This window comes from Drosophila ficusphila, unplaced genomic scaffold (assembly GCF_018152265.1).
Source record: "Drosophila ficusphila isolate 14025-0441.05 unplaced genomic scaffold, ASM1815226v1 contig_106, whole genome shotgun sequence".
NCBI classification, from domain to species: Eukaryota; Metazoa; Arthropoda; class Insecta; order Diptera; family Drosophilidae; genus Drosophila; species Drosophila ficusphila.
Window position 1 is genome coordinate 3786712 of NW_025063993.1, and position 22573 is coordinate 3809284.

The following is a 22573-nucleotide window of genomic DNA, read 5'->3' on the forward strand; positions in this document are numbered from 1 at the left end:
CCGTTATTCAACAATTTCTTGAATAAAGCAACAACAACAGAAAGCATACAAGTGAAAGAAGGCACAAAATACTGGTTTACACAAAATGAAAAAAAGATAAAGAAAGAAAGCAAAGCGAAAAAAGAGAAAAAGTTGCTGCACGAGAAATTTTGTACGTGTGTCGTCTCCCCATTTCTATCTCTAAATGTGTGAGTGTGTGTAAAGTGAAAAGCAATGCTGCAAGGAATTACAACAACAACCAGTTTACAATAAATATATAACAGTAAACGGGATAAAGGGCCACAACAAAAAGGCGAAAAAGAAAAGAAATATTGGAGCATCTTAAAGTGAGTAAATTGAGCAAGTTTCGATGAGTTTTTCAAAAAGTGCGTGTCTTAATAAAGCTGTTGCTATGTCTCATTGTTTATAAGTGTTGGCATAGCCAAAAAGGCGTTAAAAAGAGAGACGGCAAAAGAGGGAGCATGTTGTTTCACTTTTTTGGGAACATGCGAAACGTCTACAGGTGGCTTATTTACAGTTACTTTCTTGATAACAGCTGCTTGGAATTCTCTTCTTTTATTTCTTCTCCTTGCGCAAAGCTCCACTTTAAAACTTCTCACGCTCGACAGTCTTTTGGAGATTTTTAGACCAATCGTTAACTAATTTACACTAAAAACTAATTCTCAATAAGAACGTTGGGAATACTTAAAACTTTCTACGCATTTATTAATTTAAAAACGTATGGCTTATTATAGTTAAATAATAGCTAGTATAATTATACATACATAATAAGTGAACATTTTATGTATTTGGGAATACATTTCGAGTTTACGATATGCTTTGCAACGTACCAACAAATTTATTTATACATATTTCGTACTGCAACTTTAGCCTAAAATATTATGCACAATCCAATATTCTGTCGTTTAATAGCAGAAAATTTTGTTTAAAGTTTCCCGATTTGAGACGATTAATATTTTTATAGGAACAAGTTTTGTAAGTATACGAAATGCGTTTCGATCATTCGGGTGATGAATGACCTTAACAATTTACTAAATTATAGTTTTCGCATGCATTGTGCATTCCTAAAGTCTATGCTGCTATAGCATAATCAAATAGTTGGAATCGCCCTAGCTCTGTGGCCTTACTGACCGCTTCAAGTCACGTTTCTGCGTGCAAGTTTGTTATCAGCTTTTAAACTGATACTAGGAGAATGTTTTTTATTGCTTCCTTGGATATAGTTAAACTGATTCAGAGCAACGAAACCTAAAGTTGAATATAAGACTAAACAAACATGAACCTTAAAAAAAAAGAAGTAAAAACTTTTCCAGTTGTGTTTTATTCTATTATATATATTATATATATATTATATATGAGAAACCCATTTTTATTTATCAATCAGCGTTTTTCGGCGTTTGAATATTATTTCTTTTTAATTTAATTCTAAGTGCAATATTCTTTCTTTTTAATTTAATTCTAAGTGCAGAGTAAAGACGTTATTTGATGTTTTTCAAAAACTTTTCTTTAAACTTTTTTTAGAATTGTTTACTTAATAATAATAACAAAGTCCAAAGTTGTCTTATTTACAAGTCTTCTATCTTATCTTGTTTTTATCCTTGAAAAAAACCTCTAAAACGTGTTAAGTAACATTGTTTTCTACTTGAAAAATTATTTCTGTTACCTAACAATCTTTTCTTAAATTTTGTTCGAGGGCAATTAATGAAATTGTTGTTTATCATATTACGACGTTACGATTTTTTATTTCCACATTTTTACGCTAATCTAAATAGCATAATCGGTGGAAACTGTTTACCGAACCGATAACACACCAAAAACAAAAAAGCCAACAATGTTTGACCGACCATTATTCGATTTGTTGATAAATGGTTTCAAATAGAAATAGAAAACCGAGAATAGGGCGATTTGAACTGTTTGCTCTGTACAGCTGTGCCCGATTCGTTGAGGTTGATAATTAGTTGTAGTCAATCTGACCCGCCCCCTTATTCCCGCCCCTCTATCCACTCGTACTTTACCTATCTACGCCTATTGTACGCTTAAACGGTTTCTGTTTTATGTGCTGTTCTTTTTTCTCTCGCTGCTGATGCTTTTTGCTTAAAGCTAAAAGCGTTTAACCGGTTTGTTTCGAAACAAACAGAGAAAACCGAAAACAGAACAAGCCAAGATTATAGTGTGTGTGTAAGTTGGCTCTGATGAATAACGTTAACTTTAAAGAAATATCTGTTGGCTCTTTGTATCTGGTGTGGAAGTTGACCGGATCGAATGGGAATAGTTCAAAGCGGATGACACTCACCAGAGAAGTTTTGACATTATATTATTGGCGATTACCGGGAAAACTTTTGAGAAATCTTTTAAGAGTTTAAACGTGTTCAATTGATTTTCTTAGTCATTGACATTGGGTTAATTAGTTATTCGATTACTTCTTCGGCAGAAGATATCACACAGTAAACAAAAAAATCAAATGTACAAAAAAAGATGTAAGGGATGATTGAAGGTTAACCGGACCTTTTCTTTTTATAAATATATAAACAATTTTTCAACTCGGAATATCGACTCATTTTACAATAATTCCTTAATAAATTCTTCCCACAAAGTTTATCTTTTTCTATAAATAGGACCAAAGTCAATGAAATTTGTGTGGATAAAAAAACAAATCAAGTTTAAAACGTGTTTTGAATATAAATCAGCTTTAGCCATGCAGCCTTTGTCAATAAAATTTCACTAATACCCGGAATGCTTTATGGTTGGCTTCGCCAGCTTAACGAAATTTACTGAGATAAGAACTTTTTTCGCCTTTAAACTTCCATCAATTCGAACTTTGGTCTGAAAACTTTGTGGGGGCGGCTACAGAAGTGCTCATAAATTCAAGTTGAAACCCCTTCTATTTGCTGCTTCATTTCACCTATCACATGGCTGCACCTCCCCCTCAAAACGGCTTTTCCACACAGTTTCCCTTCCCTTTTTTGTGTACTTTTTTTAAAGGCAACTATAAATTTACTTTGTCTGCCCTTTTTGCCAGCTTTTGTTTATATAGTTTATTTTTAGTTAGCGTGTACACACATATCTAACAATTTACCAACTCACTTGCTGACTAGACAAAATTGGAAAATAAATAAAGAAAACATTTAAACTTCCCCGCATTTCGCTGTCATACTCAGATTTCAGCCAGGAAATTTTACGTTCACAATGCAATATCATTTCACAAACAGTTTTGTGACTCAACGCTTAAGTATTTTATATTCAGTTTTTAAGTCCAACTTTGCTACTTTTTGTTGGAGACTCAAATTGCCTGTCTAACTTGTTGTTCTCTTTTTCGATGAATACATTGTGGTTTGTATAACTTGACACCTGTTGAAGTGTGAGTTTTAAAGTTACAAAACTCGGGTCGTCAAATTGAATGAATGAAAATAAAAACAAACAATAATTTAGGGTTGTTGAACCCTTCAATGAAATATTTAAATTGAAATTAAAAATGCGTATTTAATTAATTCTATTAAAACAAGGCTAAATTTATTATTTATGAAAAGAATTTACAACATTTTGAATTTTTCACTTTATCATTCTTATTTTTATTATCGGTCAGAACTTTTTTTTAACGAAAACATTAATTTTTATAATTTTTTTTTTTTTTATTATAACTTACAAATAATTTGAACATAATAAATAAAACTATAGTAAGTTGCAGAAATATAAATAAATCATACCAAAATTTAAAATATATCTTATATAAATAAAATAAACATTTATGTTTGATAATTGGAAATTACTAACTCTTCATGTAAGCATTGATGATCAATGCTTATTGATTATAAAAAGATACGAATTTTAATGTGCAAACAAATGAGTTCAAAATCTAAAACAAAATTCTATCTTTTTTGTCACTTAATGTTTCCTTTGTTACATTTTTTCTTAAACGACGAGTTTTTCACATGCAATTTCATAATTTCCCTGATTAGTTTGTTAAGTAGAAAGCAGAACGGAACTAAAGTAACACTAATGACATTAATCAGAGCACATGCGAGTGAGCGATGCAGTGGAATTTGTGTCACTCGTTTAGCGTGATCTAATTTTGTTTAATGTCGTTTTTACATTATAAATTGAATCGAATGCAAATAAGAAGATTGGAACTTTACTATGTGTGAAATTTAGGTTAAATTACTTCGTCTCATTTGAGTAAACATGGTTAATTTTATGGTGATTTAATAACAAATGTTAGAATGGTTTCACGGTCATAAAAGTCGACCGGCTATTAAAACAATATACGAATTGTATACTACATCGTTTTCAAACAATGCCTAACTTAAAAAAAAGAAGATTTTTGTTAATCGATACATTATTCAATTCCGCTAACATTCTTCAAATAACATTTTAAGAATTATTTTCAAAAGCTTTTAAACTTTGAGAATTACAAAAAACTTTTATAAAGGTGACTCAAGGATTTTTTTATTTTTTGCTTCTGAATTAGTCATTATTACCAATACAAATTTATACTTAGACAACATCTAAATTCTTTGTCAGCAGATGCCTTTGCTTTTATTATTATTTTGAATCACTTTATGAAAGTGACTGAAATGAGTACATTATATTGCGATTTAATTTTCTTATAAAAAGGCTTTGGAATTCGATTCATAATTTACAGCACATCCGTAAATATTTTCATCTGTATTAATTTTCTTTATCATTAACGTGTTTTCTTTTCATTAATGTTTTTGAAAAACTTTTCTTTCACTTAATTTCCTTAACAATTTTCACTTTTATCCAACGTTTTGACTTTATATCTTTTATTGACTTCCTCTCTTATCTTTCTCGCTTTTCCTCTTCCTCTTGTACGTACGTATTTCACAAGCTCATAATTTCGAGCAATTAAATCATTGTATGACAAATTGGCTTCAAAAAGCAATGAAAAAGTGCCAACAACAATGAAACAATTACAGAGTTGATGAAAAAACACTACAACAAAATAAACGAAACTGGCGGCAATGAAAACGCAACAACAACTGCAAATAAAATGCTAATAAATTGAAATGAAATTAACAAAAACAACAAGGGAAGCACGACAACTGCTAGTTGTTATTTTTGCTGTTCAATAAGAAAGAGAGAGCGAAAAAAAACGTGTGCACATTAGAAAGAGAAGGGGCGGGCGGTGGGAAAGAGAAGGCGGCAGTCGTTGACATTGTTGTTATCTTAAATTGTCCCGCTTACTTGTTGTTTTCTTCTTGTTGTTGTTTCTTTAGCTTCTGTTTATTTGATTTTGTCATCATCTTAATGCAAACAGCGAGTGTGCGATAAAGATAGCGCTACGTCGTCGGCGTCGCTCCGTCCTTGTCTCTCCCCGCGTTTTATGTGTATTACAACATTTTTTGCGGCGGCGACATAAATTCTGTAGATACCCAGCGGGAAAGTGGGAAGGAGGTTTTTAGAGTACTTGAAAACCTGCTTCTTTTAGCAGGCGTAGGGGTAGGAGTAGAAAATTTCGGACCGCTAAATGGGGTGGGTTTCTGAATATGACCTTAAGTTACAACGAAGTTGTGACTAATTATTGTCTTTCTTCAGAATATGCACGGTCACATCAGTATAAAATGTCGTGCAAAATGTGTCAAAAGTGAAAAAAAGTTAAGTTTATTCTAAAAAACGAGATAAAGGTAAGTTATAACATAAATATTTTTGTTTGTATATCCTTATTTCAGCGTTACGGATATGGTGAACATAAGCATTTTTACGAAAACTAAATATTAGCCGCCAGAGGCGGTTGTCAAGTAAGTAAGTAAGTTTTTTATTTAAATTTATTTTTCAATTTCACAAGAACAAACAAATGTTTCTTTTCATAAAATTTGTAATAGATTCGACATTAATGGCAAATCTGAACGTGCGCAAGCGGACATTTCGATTTCGTCATTTGAAAAACTCGGCCACTTGGACTCCGATGCCGAAGCCAATCCAGAAGCATTTGTAAGTACTCACTACATTTTCAATAAATTTCAATAGCCATGCTTGTTACTATGTAATTACATTTTTGTTAAATTCATATAATAATTTCTCCAAAGTACTGTATGGTAAGTATACTTGTTTTTCAAAATTTATCTATTTTTCCCAATACTTTTTATATATTTTTTGATTTTTATTAATATGTTATATATTAATATATTATGGTTTTTATTTTCAGAGTCACTCAGAAACGACAATTACAGTCTTCGCCAATATCAAGATGATCTGCGTTCATCGTTCACTGAGGCAAAAAATATAATATACAAAAATACTTATGACAAAGGTCCTTGGACTGTATATAGATTAATAAATGCAAATACCAAATTAAAAAGTATTGTTTTTTACATGTGGAAATTCTGTAAAGCGGGAAGGACAAAAACCAGTCGATTTTGGCCTGCATTCAGCAGCCGTAGGTCCACTAGATTTTGCCCTGCATTCAGCAGCCGTAGGTCCACTGGATTTTGCCCTGCATTCAGCAGCCGTAGGTCCACTGGATTTTGCCCTGCTTTCAGCAGCCAGAGCATCCACAGGTTTTTGGCCTGCAAACCTCCTTTACCCCTTCCTTTTGTGTGTCACCCCCGTGTATTTTGAAAGGAGAGACGGCAAAAATGTAAGGGGTGAAGGAGGTTTTTGCCCTTCCGCTTGTATGAAGAAACCACTGAAAAATAGCATATTTTCCACATCTTTTTTCCCGCTGGGTACAGATACAAGCGAACTTCGAGATACAGATACAAAAAGAGTACACAAACAGATACAACAACGATTCACAAATTTATGTGCGCGTTGTTGGCCCCCAAAGGCGTACAACAACAACAACAAAACAGCAGCGAGGAGAAAAGATCTCAATGATCATGTGTTCTGCCATCATTATCATAATCATTTGGACGATCATCTGCTCAAGTTTTGGCACTCGTTTTCATTCTCTTTTAGCTTCTACAAAAGTATCCCAACTTTTCATTCTTATATGCAAATATCTTACAAACCAAAACTTTTTTGTTTTCACGCGTGAACACTGTGTATTATAATACCTACCACAATGACAATAAATCGTATTGCAAGTGGTGAACACATACAACTTTCTGGTTTTCTTTACTGTGCCAGTTTTTAAAAATTAGTGAATTAACGGCTCTAAAGATAACGGCAAAGTTTTAAAAGCTTAAATATAAATATTTGTCTTTTTCAATACTAATATTTTAAGTGCTTTTAGTAAAACATAAGTGTATATAATCACAATACTACAAAAAAATCATTTGAATATAATTTCTTGAAAATCAAAAATTTGAGAACTGGAGACATTCTCATGATAGAAACAAAAGTACGATAAACTAAAAAATATTCTCAAGTAAAGCGTGAGAACATTAATTTGATTTTCAAATTTCCATATAATAATAGGTTTAGTTCAAACTTAAATAAAATAAATTGAATTGATATATTATTCAGACGTAGCTTAAGTTTTAATGAGGGTTAGATTGCCTCCTCGAAGTAAATAAAACTAAAAGGTTAATATTCTTTGTTAATGCTTGCCGATAAACCAAGCAGTATACGTGTAGGTACTCTTACCATTCAAAGCGCAAATAACTTCAGTAGATTTAAGCTTATGAAACGGTTCTGGGGCAATTATTACTTAACTATCTCACTATTAAGTAAGTAACTATTCTTACTTAACTATCACAATTAAAAATAAAATCTGAATATACCGTTAAACCGTATATCCTTTTAAAAGATACAATTTATTAAAAACACATACCCAAATTAACAAATTTTCGGACACGGAAATATGTACATATAATTAGAACATAGTTACAAGAGGAAGTTATCCAAATAACTATAACCAAAGTTTACTTGGCTTACATACATAATTAACTTTTAATAAACGATCAATGATTTGCAGTAAAAAGAAAAAGATTTAAGAAGACACTCAAAAATATTGAAAACATATTGTCTTCTTTATATTAAATGAAGCTAAAACGTGTAATATAATTTATGTTGGCCGACTCAGAGAAAACTCGCCAGAACCAAATAAATAAATACGTACAGATGTATGTACATATATACACATGAACAACATATGTAAATTAAAGTGAGAAATAATAAATTCGGGGAGAACGTTAGCCCGTGGCCACAGTTTGTAGATTGTAGAGGTCAAGGCTATAATGTTTTCTATATGTATGCGGTGCTCGTGAGGGCCCTGATACAAGTAACCGACGGAAAAAGTGCAAATAAATTTGTGACGCATTTTTATTTTGTTATTGCAAATGATATAAATACACCGAGCGGCACTGCACACAGTTGAACAAAAGCACACACACACACGCGTGCCTCACTCAAATGAAATGAAAAACGCGAAATGTGAACGAGAAAAAGAGAAGGCGACGTAAGAGCACAACGAACTTTTGCGAAATGTGAAATTATAAAACAAAGCGCTCGGCGTAGGCAACAACAATAATCACAAAAAAAAAACAAGCATTAAACACATCCACAGCTGCAGCAAAACCAATACCGAAACCAATACCTTTAGCCGACAGGCTCAACAAATGCCAAATTAAAATGCTAAAAAAGCGCTAAAAACAAAACAAGCCGCAATGTTTGCTATTGTGTTGACTTGTTTTTGGCACTGTCTCTTTCCGACAACCCAACTCGAACCCGAACTGTTGTTGCCGTTTTTGTTTGTTTTAAGCCAAGGCCAAGCTGAGGGAATTTTTCACCGCCTCTTCATTTTTTTCCCCTAAAAAACCTTTGTTGGCCACTGTAAAACTTTAAATTTTGAATTGCAAATGCCCGAATCAAAAGCTAAAAGCAAATAAACATCATAAGGAGAGAAGATAAGGGAAAACGCGATTAAAATGTTTGCTTAAACACGAAGGGGAAAGCTTTATAGTTGATTGGAATAGATTGTGGATTTTGAACCACCAGGTTCATTCACTTGAGGAAATCGAAAGGAACTTTGAGTAAAAAACATTTGGTAAAACGTAGAATAAATTACGAGAATCGAAAACAAACCATTATGAATTTAAGTTTCTTCAACAATTGATAAATAAATATGTACTCTTTTTGATTTGATTTCCCTAAAATTTGTTGCAAAAACATTTCGTTTCAACAATGAAAAGAATTTTTAAAGAAGAAAATTCCAGAAATAATTGATTGCAGCAGATTATTAAAAACTGGATTAGTAATAAGAAAGAAGAGTTGGTAGTGCGTTAAATCATTTCAAAGGTTTGTGCTCTCAGCGCAAGAATAAACTAAATTTAATAAAGTCAACATTTCTTTCGTCATTTTCCATTGGGAATTTGTCTTTTTTCCTTCCTTTACGAATTTTTCTTGTTTTTATTCCTGACTCTTCTTTGTATTTGTCCTCTTTCTTTTGTTTGACCTCAATGCGTTTGGCTTTTAAGACCTTGAGTTCGTTGAAGTGTTTGCGAGGGTAGTTTAAACTGTGCTTAGTACCAGAATTATTATTATTAAAATTAGTTTGCAGTTGTTAGTAATAGTGTTTACAAAGGTGTGAAAAGTCAAAAACAATTTAATTTGTAGCAAAGTAGGACACGAACATCAATTGACATTCATAATTAAATTGTTGGTCATGCAGTATAGTTATTATATTATTATAGCTTAATAAACTCTTTAGTTTGTTAGCACATGTTGTTTTTTTATGATATTTATACCAGAGATAAGTAAAGCGCAATGTGAAGCAATTTAATTATGTACTCCTTAAAACCAATTAATTAAAAAGGCTAAAAAAAAAAAAGGAAAAACCAAATAAAATGTAAAGAATTATCTGATTTTAGAATGGTTTTAAGCGATCCTTTCTGGTATTTATAGCTGCAGTTTACGCTGCCTTAAACAAATTAACAGGTCTGGCCAACATGAATAGATACAGATGTACACACAAATATTTTGGTATTCACTACATATAGATTATGACAATTAACAATGTCGAACACGCCCACAACACAGCAACAGCAACAGAAACAGAAACGAATTTCGTTAAATAACTTTTGACGGACTCCGTCAGCTATTTGTGCGCAAATCGAAAAAGAATTCTCACTATTTGTTTTCTTTTATTTTTATTTTTAGTATTTGTTTTTGTTTATAATGTATGTGATTGCTGCGGCCTTTCGCCTTGAGTTGTGTGTTTTCGTTTGCGCTCGCTAATGTTTTTATCTCTGTAATAATTTTTTATTATTCTCTATTTGTTTATAAACTTGTTAATCAGACGACACGTGAGTGTAGTGCTAGTTTTTGGGGTCGGTCAGTCCGTTGGCAATCCCCTAAAATTGATAACGCTGGTGGGGGCGCTTTAAAAGCGTTTAACTCGGTGTGTTGGGGAATTTTCAATGATGCTTTGCGAATCGTTCTGACGAAAATTAAAACACGAGTGTGGGGTAGATTTACTGGCGGTCTTATCTGTATAGCATATGGTTGAAATTCGAAATTCCGAATCGAGCACGAGCTTACGAACTGCAAGACAACTTGAGACATTCTTATCTATAATTGTATTACTTTGCAGCTGTTTTATGCTTTTAAATAATAACAGACAACCTTATTAAAATTTAAATTAATCGCATCTCAAGATGACAAACAAAGTTTATATTGTCAGATTTATTAAAAGTTGTTATTAATCAACGATTTTATTAAATCATAATGATTTGATTACCAAAAAGAAAGGTAGTCAAATTACTTGTGAAAGACTAAGCACTAAATGAATTTAATTGTTTGTATAGTATTAATACCAACTTTTAGCCTTAAATATTTTATAAATAACAAACTTAAATACCTTCTTTTACTTATGAGTTTGTTGGGATTTGTTTGTGCTTATTAACTTCTGAGCTTATCCAAATTTGTGTCCAATTTCTCTTAGTTTCGCCATTATGAATCATTTTGGGGCATTTTGTGCTGTGCTCGGTTCATTGGAAAGTCAGTTTATTTTCGTGCACGTTCTTTAGAAAGTCGTTGAACTGTTTGCATTTCCCTCTCGCCCACTCTCTTTCCCTCGTTATCTCCCTCTCTCTCTCCCACGATTTGTATTGTAAAAGGCAAATAGAATTTTTAAGCTTATTTGTTTTTAGCAATTTCATCATCATGCTGGGAAACTTGTTCATATTAGAATGAGTGTCTTTCGTTCTCAACTTTTAAACTCACTGTAAACTGTGAAAGATTACTATACATAGTGTATGTATTTATGTATATTTTAATTAAATTAATATTCAAAAATATAGGGAAGCTATGGCTTTCAGAAAAAATTTACTCGTGTGACTTTCACAGTTGTTTATTACTGAGACTTGTTAAGTATCAGTATAGTTGACTGATTCCTAGTCTTAATTGAATAGTATTCTTCTTTCGTGCTGTCATGCTCTAGTTAACATATTTCCATTGTCGTTAATTTATTTAAATTGATATCTTATAACTTCATTGTTTTTATAGAATTCATTGCATTACAAGATGTGATTGTTTTCGATTTACAATTTTCTCGACAATTTTCTTTAAAGGTGTTTTTGGTGTAAAACTGATTTTCAAATTAAGTGGCTCCGTCAGAATACAATATCAATTTACGAAATCTATTTAAGTTGTTAAAGCTTTATAAAACTCAGATACGTATGTATTTATTGGGGTTTTAATTATTTGTTATCTTACCATTTTATTTTTCATTTTAATAGATAAAAATTTGCATTTTTGATTAAATTTGAATCTTGACTAATATACGTAATAAAGGGACTTACTTGCTAATACCATTTAACGATAAGAGATTTAAATGTTGTAGGTTTAAAAACTAAGTGATGTGAATCATTTTCAGTTACTAATTAGTGGTTTGAACTATATATTCTAGAGTAACACCATGGAGCCCAACCGACATCACGAATATCAGACACATCATCAGCCGCATCCGACGATGCAGCACCATCCAGCGCACCCACATCACCCGCAACCGCATCACCAGCCACCACACCACCCCCAGCAACCGATCCACCAGCATCACCCGCCGCCACCACCGCCGCAGCAGCAGCAGCAGCAACCACCACCGCAGCAGATCCACCAGCAGCAGCATCCGCACCACTACCAGCAGCTGCACCACCACCCCACGAGCTCCACCTCGGTGGGCAGCTCCTCCTCCTCCGCCGGCTACGGCAACCACCATGCCCAGCATCACCCGACGTCCCTGGCCGAGGATCAGCGATCCCGGGCAGCGATGTACATGAGCCGAGGCGCTCCACATCCTCATCCGCCGCCCCAAGTGTCCGGAGCGCCTGGTCCCAGCGGCAGCGATCCGCACATGCAGTACTACACGTCGAACCAGAGTTTGGCGGCGAAGAAGGTGCCCGATCCGCATCCGCATCCCAGTTGGAGCTACAAGAGCCAAGCTATTTCCGCTCCAGCGCCGGCGCCCGGACTGCGGCAGCACGGGAATCCCGGTCTCTATGCCAGCACTGTAGGCAGCACTGGCTACTGGCCGCCACCCGAGGAGCAGCTGCACCACCAGCCGCCTTCGAGGTATTCGTACGGGAAGCCCGGAGCGCCAGTCACGGCCTCGTCGAGATCGATCCAGGGACCCCTGCCAAGCAGCCAGCGGTACTACAGCGAGGAGATCAAGTACTCCACGGTGCCCGCCCCCTCTAAGGTGCTCAGCTACGCACCGCCAGCCAGCTCCTCGCAGCCACAGCAACAGCCGCTGCCGCCCACCGCCAGCTCGTCCGCCAACTCGTCATCCGTCCGCCACTACGAACTCGAGCACGTGGTCAATCCCAGCAATCCCAGCAACGAGCACCAGCAGCCGAGTCCCAACTACGGCCGGAAGTGTCCGCCGCACTACGAAACTCCGCCCGAGCAGCGGAGTGCCGGGGCCACGCCCTCTGCCCCGGGAACGCCCTCGTCCTCCTCCTCGTCGTCGCACCACCAGAGCCTCTACATGCCGATGCCCACGTTCAGCACGGAGAAGTTCAAGAACACGGTGCACAATGCGATCGAGAAGTACGTAAGGGAGACCCCGGGTCCCAGCTTGGAGTATCCGCGGGGAGGAGCCGGTGCAGCAGGAGTGCCAGCCGGAAGTGGAGCCGCCTACGGACGCACTGGCTACTACAGCCAACAGCCGCCGCTGAAGAGCTCCAAGGCAGCAGCACCACCACCTGTCCCACCACCGACGGCCGCCACCTCGAGCTATGTGAAAATGGAACCGGAGCACGCTCTGACCGGCAGCTTGCCCCAGCCCACGAGGTCCTCGCTGTACCACAACCCCTACAACGTGGAGAGCAGGGAGCGGGACTCCTCGCCAGCCATGGCCACAGTTCCGGCGCCACACGGATACCCGACCAAGTACGGGAAGCTGATACAGCAGCAGCATGCTGCGGGCAGCTCCACGCCCTACTCAAGTTACTACCACCAGGGTACTCCGTCGCCGGCGGCGGGAGCGGTGGCCTCGCCCACGCCAGCGCCTGCACCGCCACCCGGCGGAGTGCCAGGAACGATTCTGGGCTCCGGAAACCCCGCGCACAGCAGCCAACCAGCTCCGCCGCCCCTCAACAGCCAGCAACCCGCCTCGTCGTCATCCTCTGGCAGCGCCAACTACTCGACTCTGCAGGTCTATCCGCACGGACCGGACATCTGCTACCAGCCGGGAAGCCAAAGCCACGGGGCTAGCCAAAGCCAGAGTCATCCCAATCCTGCCAAGAAAGCACCAGCTGTCACCAAACCGAACTACCGTGCGCTAATCAACGACATGCTGAAGAGGAACACCGCCAGCGAACAGGAGTTGAATCTGCAGATCATCAAGAAGACGCTCAACATGGAGCCGCCGGCGAGGAACCATTCTGCTCCAAGTAGAGTCATCCAGCAGCCAGCTGTTCAACCCGCTCCCCTGGCAGTTTCCTCTGCTCCCCATCCGCAGCCACCGCCAGCGATCCATTCACCACTGGATCTGTCCATGCGAACGGTGAAGCAGACAGCGGACTCCACGGAGTACAAGTACCAGAGACCCAGCACGACGGACTACAAGCTGCCACCGGCGTCCTTGGGCGGCGGACTGGGCCTGCCCAGGTTCGACATCACGCCCAACTTCTCGGCGGCCACCAGGAGTGGAGCGCCCACGAGTCCGGCGCCAACGGCTGTGATACGACAGGCGCCGGCCACTCCGGCAGTCGCACCTGCACAACCTGCATCTGCACCTGCACCTCTTCCGCCCACGGTTCCAACGGTTCCAGTTCCTCCGGCAGCGGCCGCTCCCGCGCTGGTCATCAAAACCCTGCAACAAATGCGTCCCAGTGTGTTGGAGACCAATCCGTTCGCCAAGCGACAGCAGCAGCTGCCGCCGGAGACGAGCATTGTCCAGGTGGCCAAGCCGACGGCGGAACTGATGCCCACGCCGTCGCCGAGTCCGCACAACAGCAGCAATCCCAACTACCTGGGCAGGAAGCGGCACCTGCAGGAGTACAATCAAGCCGCTGCCAAGCAGGCCAAGCTGGAAGCGGAATCCTCGGGATCTCTGGCCACAGGAGCACCTTTGGTGGCTGCTCCCACCTCAGTGGTTGTGGTTGCCCCGGTGCCTGTGATCGCCGTAAACGAACAGGCGCTGGCCGCCAAGCGGGAAAGGGAAATGCAACCAGCGGGAATGCCAGAATCCACCTCCACCTCCGCCAATGCGATGCCCAAGGCGGAACCCCGGATTCGCACGAAAGCGGAGCTCAAGGGATTCACCTTTACGCCACCCGTGCTGGTGACCTCCACCACGAATGCCTCTAGTACGATTTCGCCTCCGAGGACTCCTCCTAACCAGGTCACCAACCACATACAAATCAAGCTGGAACCAGCGCCTCCGAAGGCGGCCGACTTGGGTCTGGAGGATGAACTGAGCTTGGGTAACCTGATGGACTGGGGAAGTACCTGCAACAATCTCGTCGAGCAACTGCTTAGCAAGGCTGTGGTGCCACCGACGATACCTCCACCGGCCACCGGGATCAAGTTGGAGCTCAGCGAAGACGACCTGCCCGTGGCTCGCATTCTCAAGAGGCAACCTGTGGCGGCAGTGCCTCCAGCCGGAGGAGATGCCGAATCGGCCACCACCCAACTGACCACGACCACCAACGGAATCTCCTCGTCCTTGGGCAACGGCAGTGGCCAAAAGAAACTCAGCAAAGTGGAGAGGGAGAAGAAGCGACAGCAGCAGGAGCAGAGAATCGCTGCTCGACTGGCGCCGAAGGAGGGACAGAGCAGCTCGTCGGAGAGTGACACCACGGAGCTGCACAAGCGCAACTCCGCCCGGCAGAAGAAGCCCCTTCTGCGGAAGGGAAGGACACGACAAAGATCTCCGGAAGCAGCCAGCATCCAGCAGAGCAGCGATGACGAGCAGGAGAAAACGAACCAGCGGCTCAGTCGCAGTCAAACGTCGAGTGAGGAGAGCAAGACGAAAGCCTCCTCCGCAAAAAAGGAGGTTAAAAAGGAGGTGAAAACCCAGAATAACAAGAATAGCAATACCACCTCCCTGACCAAAACGAACAAGAAGCAATTCGATGCTTCCGGTCAGAACAAAAGCAAAGCGGAGGAGAACCCAAAGCAGGAATGTCAGGAGAGCAGTTCCTCGGAGAGCCACGAAGAAGACGAGGACGAGGAGGAGGAGGACCAAGAGGAGGAGGAGGAGGAAGAACCCGAAGAGGACGACGAAGGGGAGCAGCAAAAGAAGAAGGAGAAGCGAGTGGGCCGACGTCCGGGGAACACACTCAAGAAACGCATTGCCCACAAGCTGAACACCATGACCCGCTCCAAGCATCGCAAGGAACTGGAACTCCAGTTGGCCAACAGCAAGGTCCTCCGCAACGACAAGATCATCCGCAACTCCACCACCAAGATCAAGCGGAAGTACGTCCGCAAGGTGGTGGACAGCAAGAAGGAGATGATGGTGACGCGCTTGAGAAACAAACGAGGCCTGAACTCGGACTTGGGACCCCTGAACGGAAGGAACTCAAAGCTGAAGGGTGGCAAGGTGGGCAGTAGTCCCGGGAAACCCGTGAAGACCTCGCCGCAGCAACAGTTGTACCTGGAGGAGTATCGCTACAAGCTGGCCCTGAAAATCCCCCACCGCCTGATCTCAATCAACAAACTGAACAAAGTGGCCGCCTCCCTGCCGGACTTGGAGCGCCGCGATCTCGGCCAGGAGTTGGCCTGCTTCAAGCGGAGCAGGCCCAAGACGAAAGCAGCCAGTAAGCAGGACTCCACACCGAAGTCCATCATCGACGTGCTCCATCTGCGGGTGACCAATGGCAGTGCCACGGGAACGCAAAGAAAGATCTCCGTCTCGGCTCCCGCTTCGACCAACCTGCAGATCCACAGCGAAACCTCGCAGACCTCCGCCTCGACTTCCCTGTACGAGCAGCCGCAGCAGGAAGCCTCGGAAAACCCATCCCTCAATGATCTCAGCAAGCGGCACTTCAGCATCTTCAACACCGAAGTGCTGCAGAGCAAGACCCGCACGGAGTCCAAGTTGCAGAAGCACAGGGAGATCATCCGCGAGATCTTCGTTGGTCCCGAGCGACCGGCCTCCGCTCCGCCGGAATGCGCCCAAGAGGCGGACGCCGGCGATGCGATCAGCTACCAGAAGTACGAGGAGTACCTGCAGCAGATGAACAGCATTGCCAGTGCCAACGACAACAAGTTGGCGAGGAGATCCCTGATGGAGGACAAGTCCGCCTCGGCGCCCCAGTGTCCGCACAAGAGGAAGTACCTGCGCAGGAAGGGCAGCTCGGGCTTCGATTACATCCGCAAGAAGAAGCGACCGGCGCCCACCCAAAACCAGAGTCACAGCCACAACAGCAGTGGTCAAAGCCAACCCACCAGTCAGTTGACACAACACCTTCTGGAACCCAATCAGAGTGCGGCGGATGAGCGACTGGACGACACGGACAGCACTATTGCGGGTAGCTCCCACCTGCCGCCAAAGGTCAAGACGGAGATGGATGTGTGCCGCGAGATCCAGAAGTGGGTGCTCAACAAGGGCGTGGGCCAGAGCACCATGCACAAGGCTGCTCGCCAGGGGTTGATCGATGTGGTGGTCTACTGCCTGGATCGCCTGAACATGAACCCGGACCAGAAGGACAACGCCGGCTACACGCCGCTCCACGAGGCGTGCACCCAGGGCTGGCTGGAGATCGCCAGGATCCTGCTCCAGTTCGGAGCCAATCATTCGGAGGCCGCTCAGGCGGGAATCCGCCCACTGCACGGAGCCATTGAGAACGACCACGAGGAGGTGGTGCGTCTGTTGCTCTCCTACGGCGCCGACCCGTTGCTGGCAACGTACTCAGGTTGGTCTCAGAACAAGAGTAATGTGTTCCCAAAATGTTTAACCAATTGAATTCCCAATTCAGGTCAAACCCCGCTAATGTTAGCTTCAAGCAAGTTGATGCGTAGCATTCTGCGCGTCCATCTCAGCGATGCACAAAGTGCCGCCGCTGACATCAAGCCAATGCGCTTCAACGGGCCTTGGGAAATTTTTGGTGAGTGGAAGAACCTTTCAAATAGCAAAGATCAAAACTCATTGAAACGAATCTCTTGCAGATGCTAAGGAGTATGGTTATGATATATTCGATAATGTACCGAATACAGCTTGTGATATGAGCAGAGCTCTACGTAGAGAAAGGAAGGAGGCCAAGCAGCAGAGGATGAGCAACAGTAACAGCACCAACGGCCACGGCTTGTTGTCGACAAAGAAAGAGGAGCAGGAACCGGAGGACTTGGACCAGGAGCGAGTGAAATCGATCAAGCAGAACGGGGAGACGAGTGCAACAAAGACTGGACCGGTGACTACGACAACAGCGGCAACAACGATGGTCAAATTGGAACCAGGAGCCGATGAGGATAGCAATAACAATAAGAACAACGAGGAGCTAAATGCAAATGTTGAAAATAATTTAGTAACGAGCGTTGTGAATGTCAAGAATGAAGTGAAGAAGGAAGTGGATGCAGAAACGGAAGCGGAGATGGAGGCGAACAGTAGGAACAGTAGAAGTAGGCTAGACGACGATCAGACGGACATCGAGACAATGGATACTGAATTGAATGGTGATATTTTTGAATTTGAAGAGGCCGATGTGCCCTTGCCACCACTGTACTTGCTCAAAGACGAGGGCAGTGATAAATGGGTACTACTCAACGATTTGTGCAATTTACTTAAAGTTAAATCGAAGGATACGTTGCTCAACAAGGTAAGCTATCTTTGTAAACAAATCGATTTGTTTTTGGTTAACAAACTTCACTGAAATCAATTTCCATCTTGCAGCTCTGCCCAAACAACAGCAACGCATTGGCCAGCAGCCAGAAGCACTTGCTCAGGGAGTTCAAGATCGACGATTTCCTGGAGAAGGCCACCTGCCTGCAGCTTTTGTGCGCCGGCGAAAAGCTGAACATGTTCAGCTCATCGAAGGTTGTGCTCATCAAATACAACGACAGTGTGCGCAACTTGTTGGGCGTTAAGACCATTTTAATGAAATTTTAACCGAGATATACATAGCGATAGGATGAGGCATGATCCAGAAAGATATAACGTAGATAATGATGAACAGATGAACCTAGTACTAACTGAAATTAGAGTGTAAAGTGCAAACAAATATTGAAAAACTATTAGTACGAATATAATTATAGATTTATATACTATACATATATGTATATTTTAGCTAGTAGCTAGTTTTTACTCACACGTCTTTGTCTTTGGAAGATAAAGTCTTTTTTAAAGGAAATTAAATTAGAGCTAATGCAAAGTGATACAAAGGTGCTATACACACTCAAAACGAAGAAAAACGAAACGAAACGGAAATGAATGGAAATTTTAGAGCGAGAATATTGAGAAAATCTGGAATCTTTAGAGATTGGCTGCAATTATGCAATTTATATGTAGAACAAACGGAAGTGAGAAGGTGAGATAATTGGAAACGAACAGAAAATGTATGCCAGCCAAGCAGCTAATAAATCGATATCTACTTACAGATATATCTAGGGATAACGTGTAATCTATGGTTTTTAAAAAAGCAAAACAAATTAGCTAAAGTATAAACTAAATAATAATTATTGTAAAATTATTAAAGCAGCAACAAAGGCGTATTTATGTATTATGTATTTTTAAATGAAATTATTAACATAATATATAAAATATATGTATACACAATATGATCCAACTATAATGTAAATCAATTTTCAGATAGGTTTGTAATTTTCTATGTATGTATGAGTGTAAGTTTTGTGCAACTATAAAAGGAAACCACAAAAAAAAACAAAAGAAATTTAACAAAAAACTAATAACAAGAAGCAAAATAAATGCAAAGTGAAATTTTGGCAATTTAAAATTGTGTGTTTTTTTAGTACAACTTGCGGAAATTTCTTTTACTATATGAATAACTTTCCAATAATTTTAGGACTTAGATTATGGTTTCCAATGGGATTATTCGAGATACTTTTAGTTTTAATTGGAAAAAGTACCACCAAGTATTTTAAAAGACATTATAGATCTTACGCAGTAGCTCTAAACGATTGTGGTAAATCTTGAAAGAGGTCAATATAGAAAAAAGGTCTTTGTCAGTCGGAAGAACCCAAAACAGAAGCCTGTAAAGAAAGATGGCTACCAGAGACCCAGGTAAAATTATGCATTGTTATTAAAACATGGTTTTAAAAGTATTAAAAGAGAGCTTTAATATCTTTAGTGGACTTTACATGGAAGAACCACAATCCAATTAGCATAGTACATTATTAGTACATATTTTAATCTTCTGAACATCTCTTTAATAACACCAGAACTTATTTACGAATTCAATTATATGGCTTTGAAGCACCAAGGTAAGTTAATAAAATGCGATAAAGAACACGATTTTCAAGATAGGAGGAAACAAGATTGGGGAGAGACGATAAGTTTGCACCTAGCAAGGTTCGAGATAAGGTTAATTTAAGTTCCAGGTTTAAAAGTGGTTCAAATCGTATGATATTGAGATAGGTCATTATAAGGAGAATGAAAATTAAACCCCCCAAGTTGGCTAGCTTGTAAAACTTCAAAATTTCAATTTCAATGACAGGCTCACCAGATAATTTTAAAAGCAAGGATGCCTAAAGGTGAGGACCAGTAAAATCGGTTTTACGAAAGAATTAAGGACAACAAATTTTGACTCAAGAAACTATAAAAGTCGTTAAAGACATTGAAACAGGTTAATTCTGTTCATTTAGAAACTATATTTAGAAAAATTAAAAATGTTATGCTTTATAAAAGTAAACAAAACATTGATAGCAATTTAAATACCTACAGTTACGATGACTATAGCAGTTATTATTTTAAGTTAAAAACCGCCAAAACATACATTTTTAATTATCGATCATTTTAAATCAGGTTCAGCTTATCGCCGCGTAGGGGGAGCTCACTTCCGTCAGGTGTCGCCCGCGAAAGCTTGCCTCACGACGGATTGCAGTGCACTAGTGTGGGTACATGCGAGTGCTTTCAGCTGAAAGCTTTCCGGGTTTCATATGATTGCCGTCCTTGTTCTTCAAACGATTTTTTAAAGGCCAAGAATGCTGCCTCTCTGTCCCTGTCCTTGGCCCCGCTCTCCGGAGACCCAACACTATCCTATCCCGTCTGTGTGTGCGAGGGCTTTCAGTCTTCTTCTACCTACGCCAACAACTTTTTACTGTGTGTTCTCCCGTTCGAGTCGTTGTGGCCTACAGACCTAATTTTTTGCGTCCGATGTGCGCGGAATAGTTTTTCCCGAAAAAGTGAAGCCAGCGAATAAACAATAGCCCAGAAAGCGATAGCCAAGAAAGTGAGAGTGAAAGTAAACAAAGCGGAACAGAACTCTGGCATTAATTGTGTGTGTATTTATTATTTCCGATGCGTCCGTAACGGGAGTGTGTTTCGCCTTCCCCTTCCCACCCTCGCCAGCGTCTTTCGCTGAATTTCGATGTGCAATTTTGTATAAAAATTAACACCAAGTGGGAAGAAAGCGTTGTGTCATAGAATTGGAGCAAGAGCAAAAACAAGGCAAAATTAGCAAAGGCAAACGGAAAAACAACAACACAGAATGCCCAGCAGAACCCCAGTATATATGTGTATATACGCCGTATGAGGGTGTGCGTGTGTGTTTGTGTAGTAGGAATTGCAATTTATAGTTGTTGTTTCTGCGAGCTTTCGCTTGTTGCGCGCGTGTGTGAAAATCGGGAAGAGGAAATAGCAGAGAATAGGAGGAGAACAACATGGGAATAAATGCGAAATAAATAAAAAAAAAAAATAAAAAAATCGCCAAATGCGTTCGGCGTCGCGTGTGTGTGCGTGTGAAATATGCTGAAAAAGCTCTCGGGGAGCCAGAGAGCGATCGGGAGACACACCAACAACGATCGGCGAAATGAATCACACGCAAGCTTTGTTTTGCGAATTATAAATTCGCGTTCTTCACATGCGAATTCCCACACTGAGAGCGAGACAGAGAGAGAGGGAGAGCAACAACAAAATCAACAAGACCACGACTTAATAATAGAACTTTTGCTTTCGGTTCCAACTGGTTTTTGTATACATAAAAAGAGAGAGGGAGAGAGTAAGAGGGGCCGCTTCCAGCTCTTCTTCTTCCGCGATCTTTGTCTTGGAATTCATGGAAACCGGGCGCATGCGCAAAAAAAAAACTACAAAAGGAAAAACATCAACGTCAGCTGCATAAAAGGTAAATTCTCAATTCTCCCCACTTCCCAACTTCCTTTCGATCCCTTTCCTTCCCCAAAAACCCCATTTAACCTTTTGTCTAGTTGGGAGAGCTTTATTTTATTGTATTTTCTTTCTTAAGGCAAAAAAGATCATGCAGAGAAAAAAATTACTGTCTTGACATATTCATGATTTTATAGGATCAACAAAAGGCTTAAAATATTAAATATAAAAGTTAGACCTCTTAATTTTTTTTTTTACAATCTATGTAAAGTCCAGTGGAAAATAATAATTCTTTTTAAACAACAAGTCAATTCCAAATTATAATATGGAGAATATTGCAAGTTTAAATAAATCAAGTTTTCTCTGTACAGGACAAGAGGGTTGATGAGATTGGACACCGGAAAGTACAGAACTTGGAGTCGCGTAAAGTTAATTAAAGTCTCGGTTGAGAGGGGAGTTCACAGGGTTCAACGAGCGGGGAGAAGATCCAGTTGCTTGTTTTGTGAACTGGAAAACTATTTTAGCTAAGGGGGATAAAATAGTATACCCTTTTTTTCCTGTTTGGGCACTTGCAACTTTTTTAAATGAATTTCATTGAAAGATGTGCATTAAGCTTATCAAAACTTGCATACTAATTTCAAATATGAACTTAATTTTAAATGTCTTTAATGCAAGAAAGGTTTGGTTTTAAATCTTATCAATTGGTTTTATTAAAACCATTCTTAAACAGTGGACAATTACTAAAATAAATTACTAAATATTGACATCAGCATGTACATATATATGTACATATATGTATGTACATATCCTTTTGGAGAACGGGGGACTACGATTTTTTGTTTTAAATAACAGTTCGCAAGCCGAACAGGATGGAAACTTTTTTTTTTTTTTTTAATAATTTTAAGTCAAGAAATATATGTGCAAACAAGGTCTAGTTTTATTCCATATTAA

The 22573-nt window shown here is 40.2% G+C and overlaps 2 protein-coding genes across 3 annotated transcripts in view; both read left to right on the plus strand.

Annotated features, from left to right (window-relative positions):
- The first annotated feature begins 38 nt into the window (after positions 1-38).
- LOC108088302 lies at positions 39-19285 on the plus strand. 2 transcript variants are annotated; one of them, XR_001771225.2, is made up of 6 exons: positions 39-326; positions 11807-17261; positions 17325-17453; positions 17515-18161; positions 18236-18869; positions 18940-19285. XR_001771225.2 is itself a non-coding variant. In XM_017186031.2 (5 exons), exons 2-5 carry the CDS (start codon positions 11816-11818, stop codon positions 18449-18451), a joined length of 6438 nt encoding a protein of 2145 aa, XP_017041520.1. In that variant the 5' UTR covers positions 39-326; positions 11807-11815; the 3' UTR covers positions 18452-19285. The 2 variants fall into 2 exon arrangements, 1 of the variants encoding a protein (XP_017041520.1); XM_017186031.2 differs by having other exon boundaries at positions 18236-19285.
- Positions 19286-20614: 1329 nt separating this feature from the next.
- Positions 20615-22573, plus strand: part of LOC108088284 (nuclear hormone receptor FTZ-F1) — a 40526-nt gene continuing 38567 nt past the window's right edge. Inside the window, 1 exon segment of the mRNA XM_017186005.2 lies at positions 20615-21641. The gene's annotated coding sequence lies outside the window, so the exon portion shown is untranslated.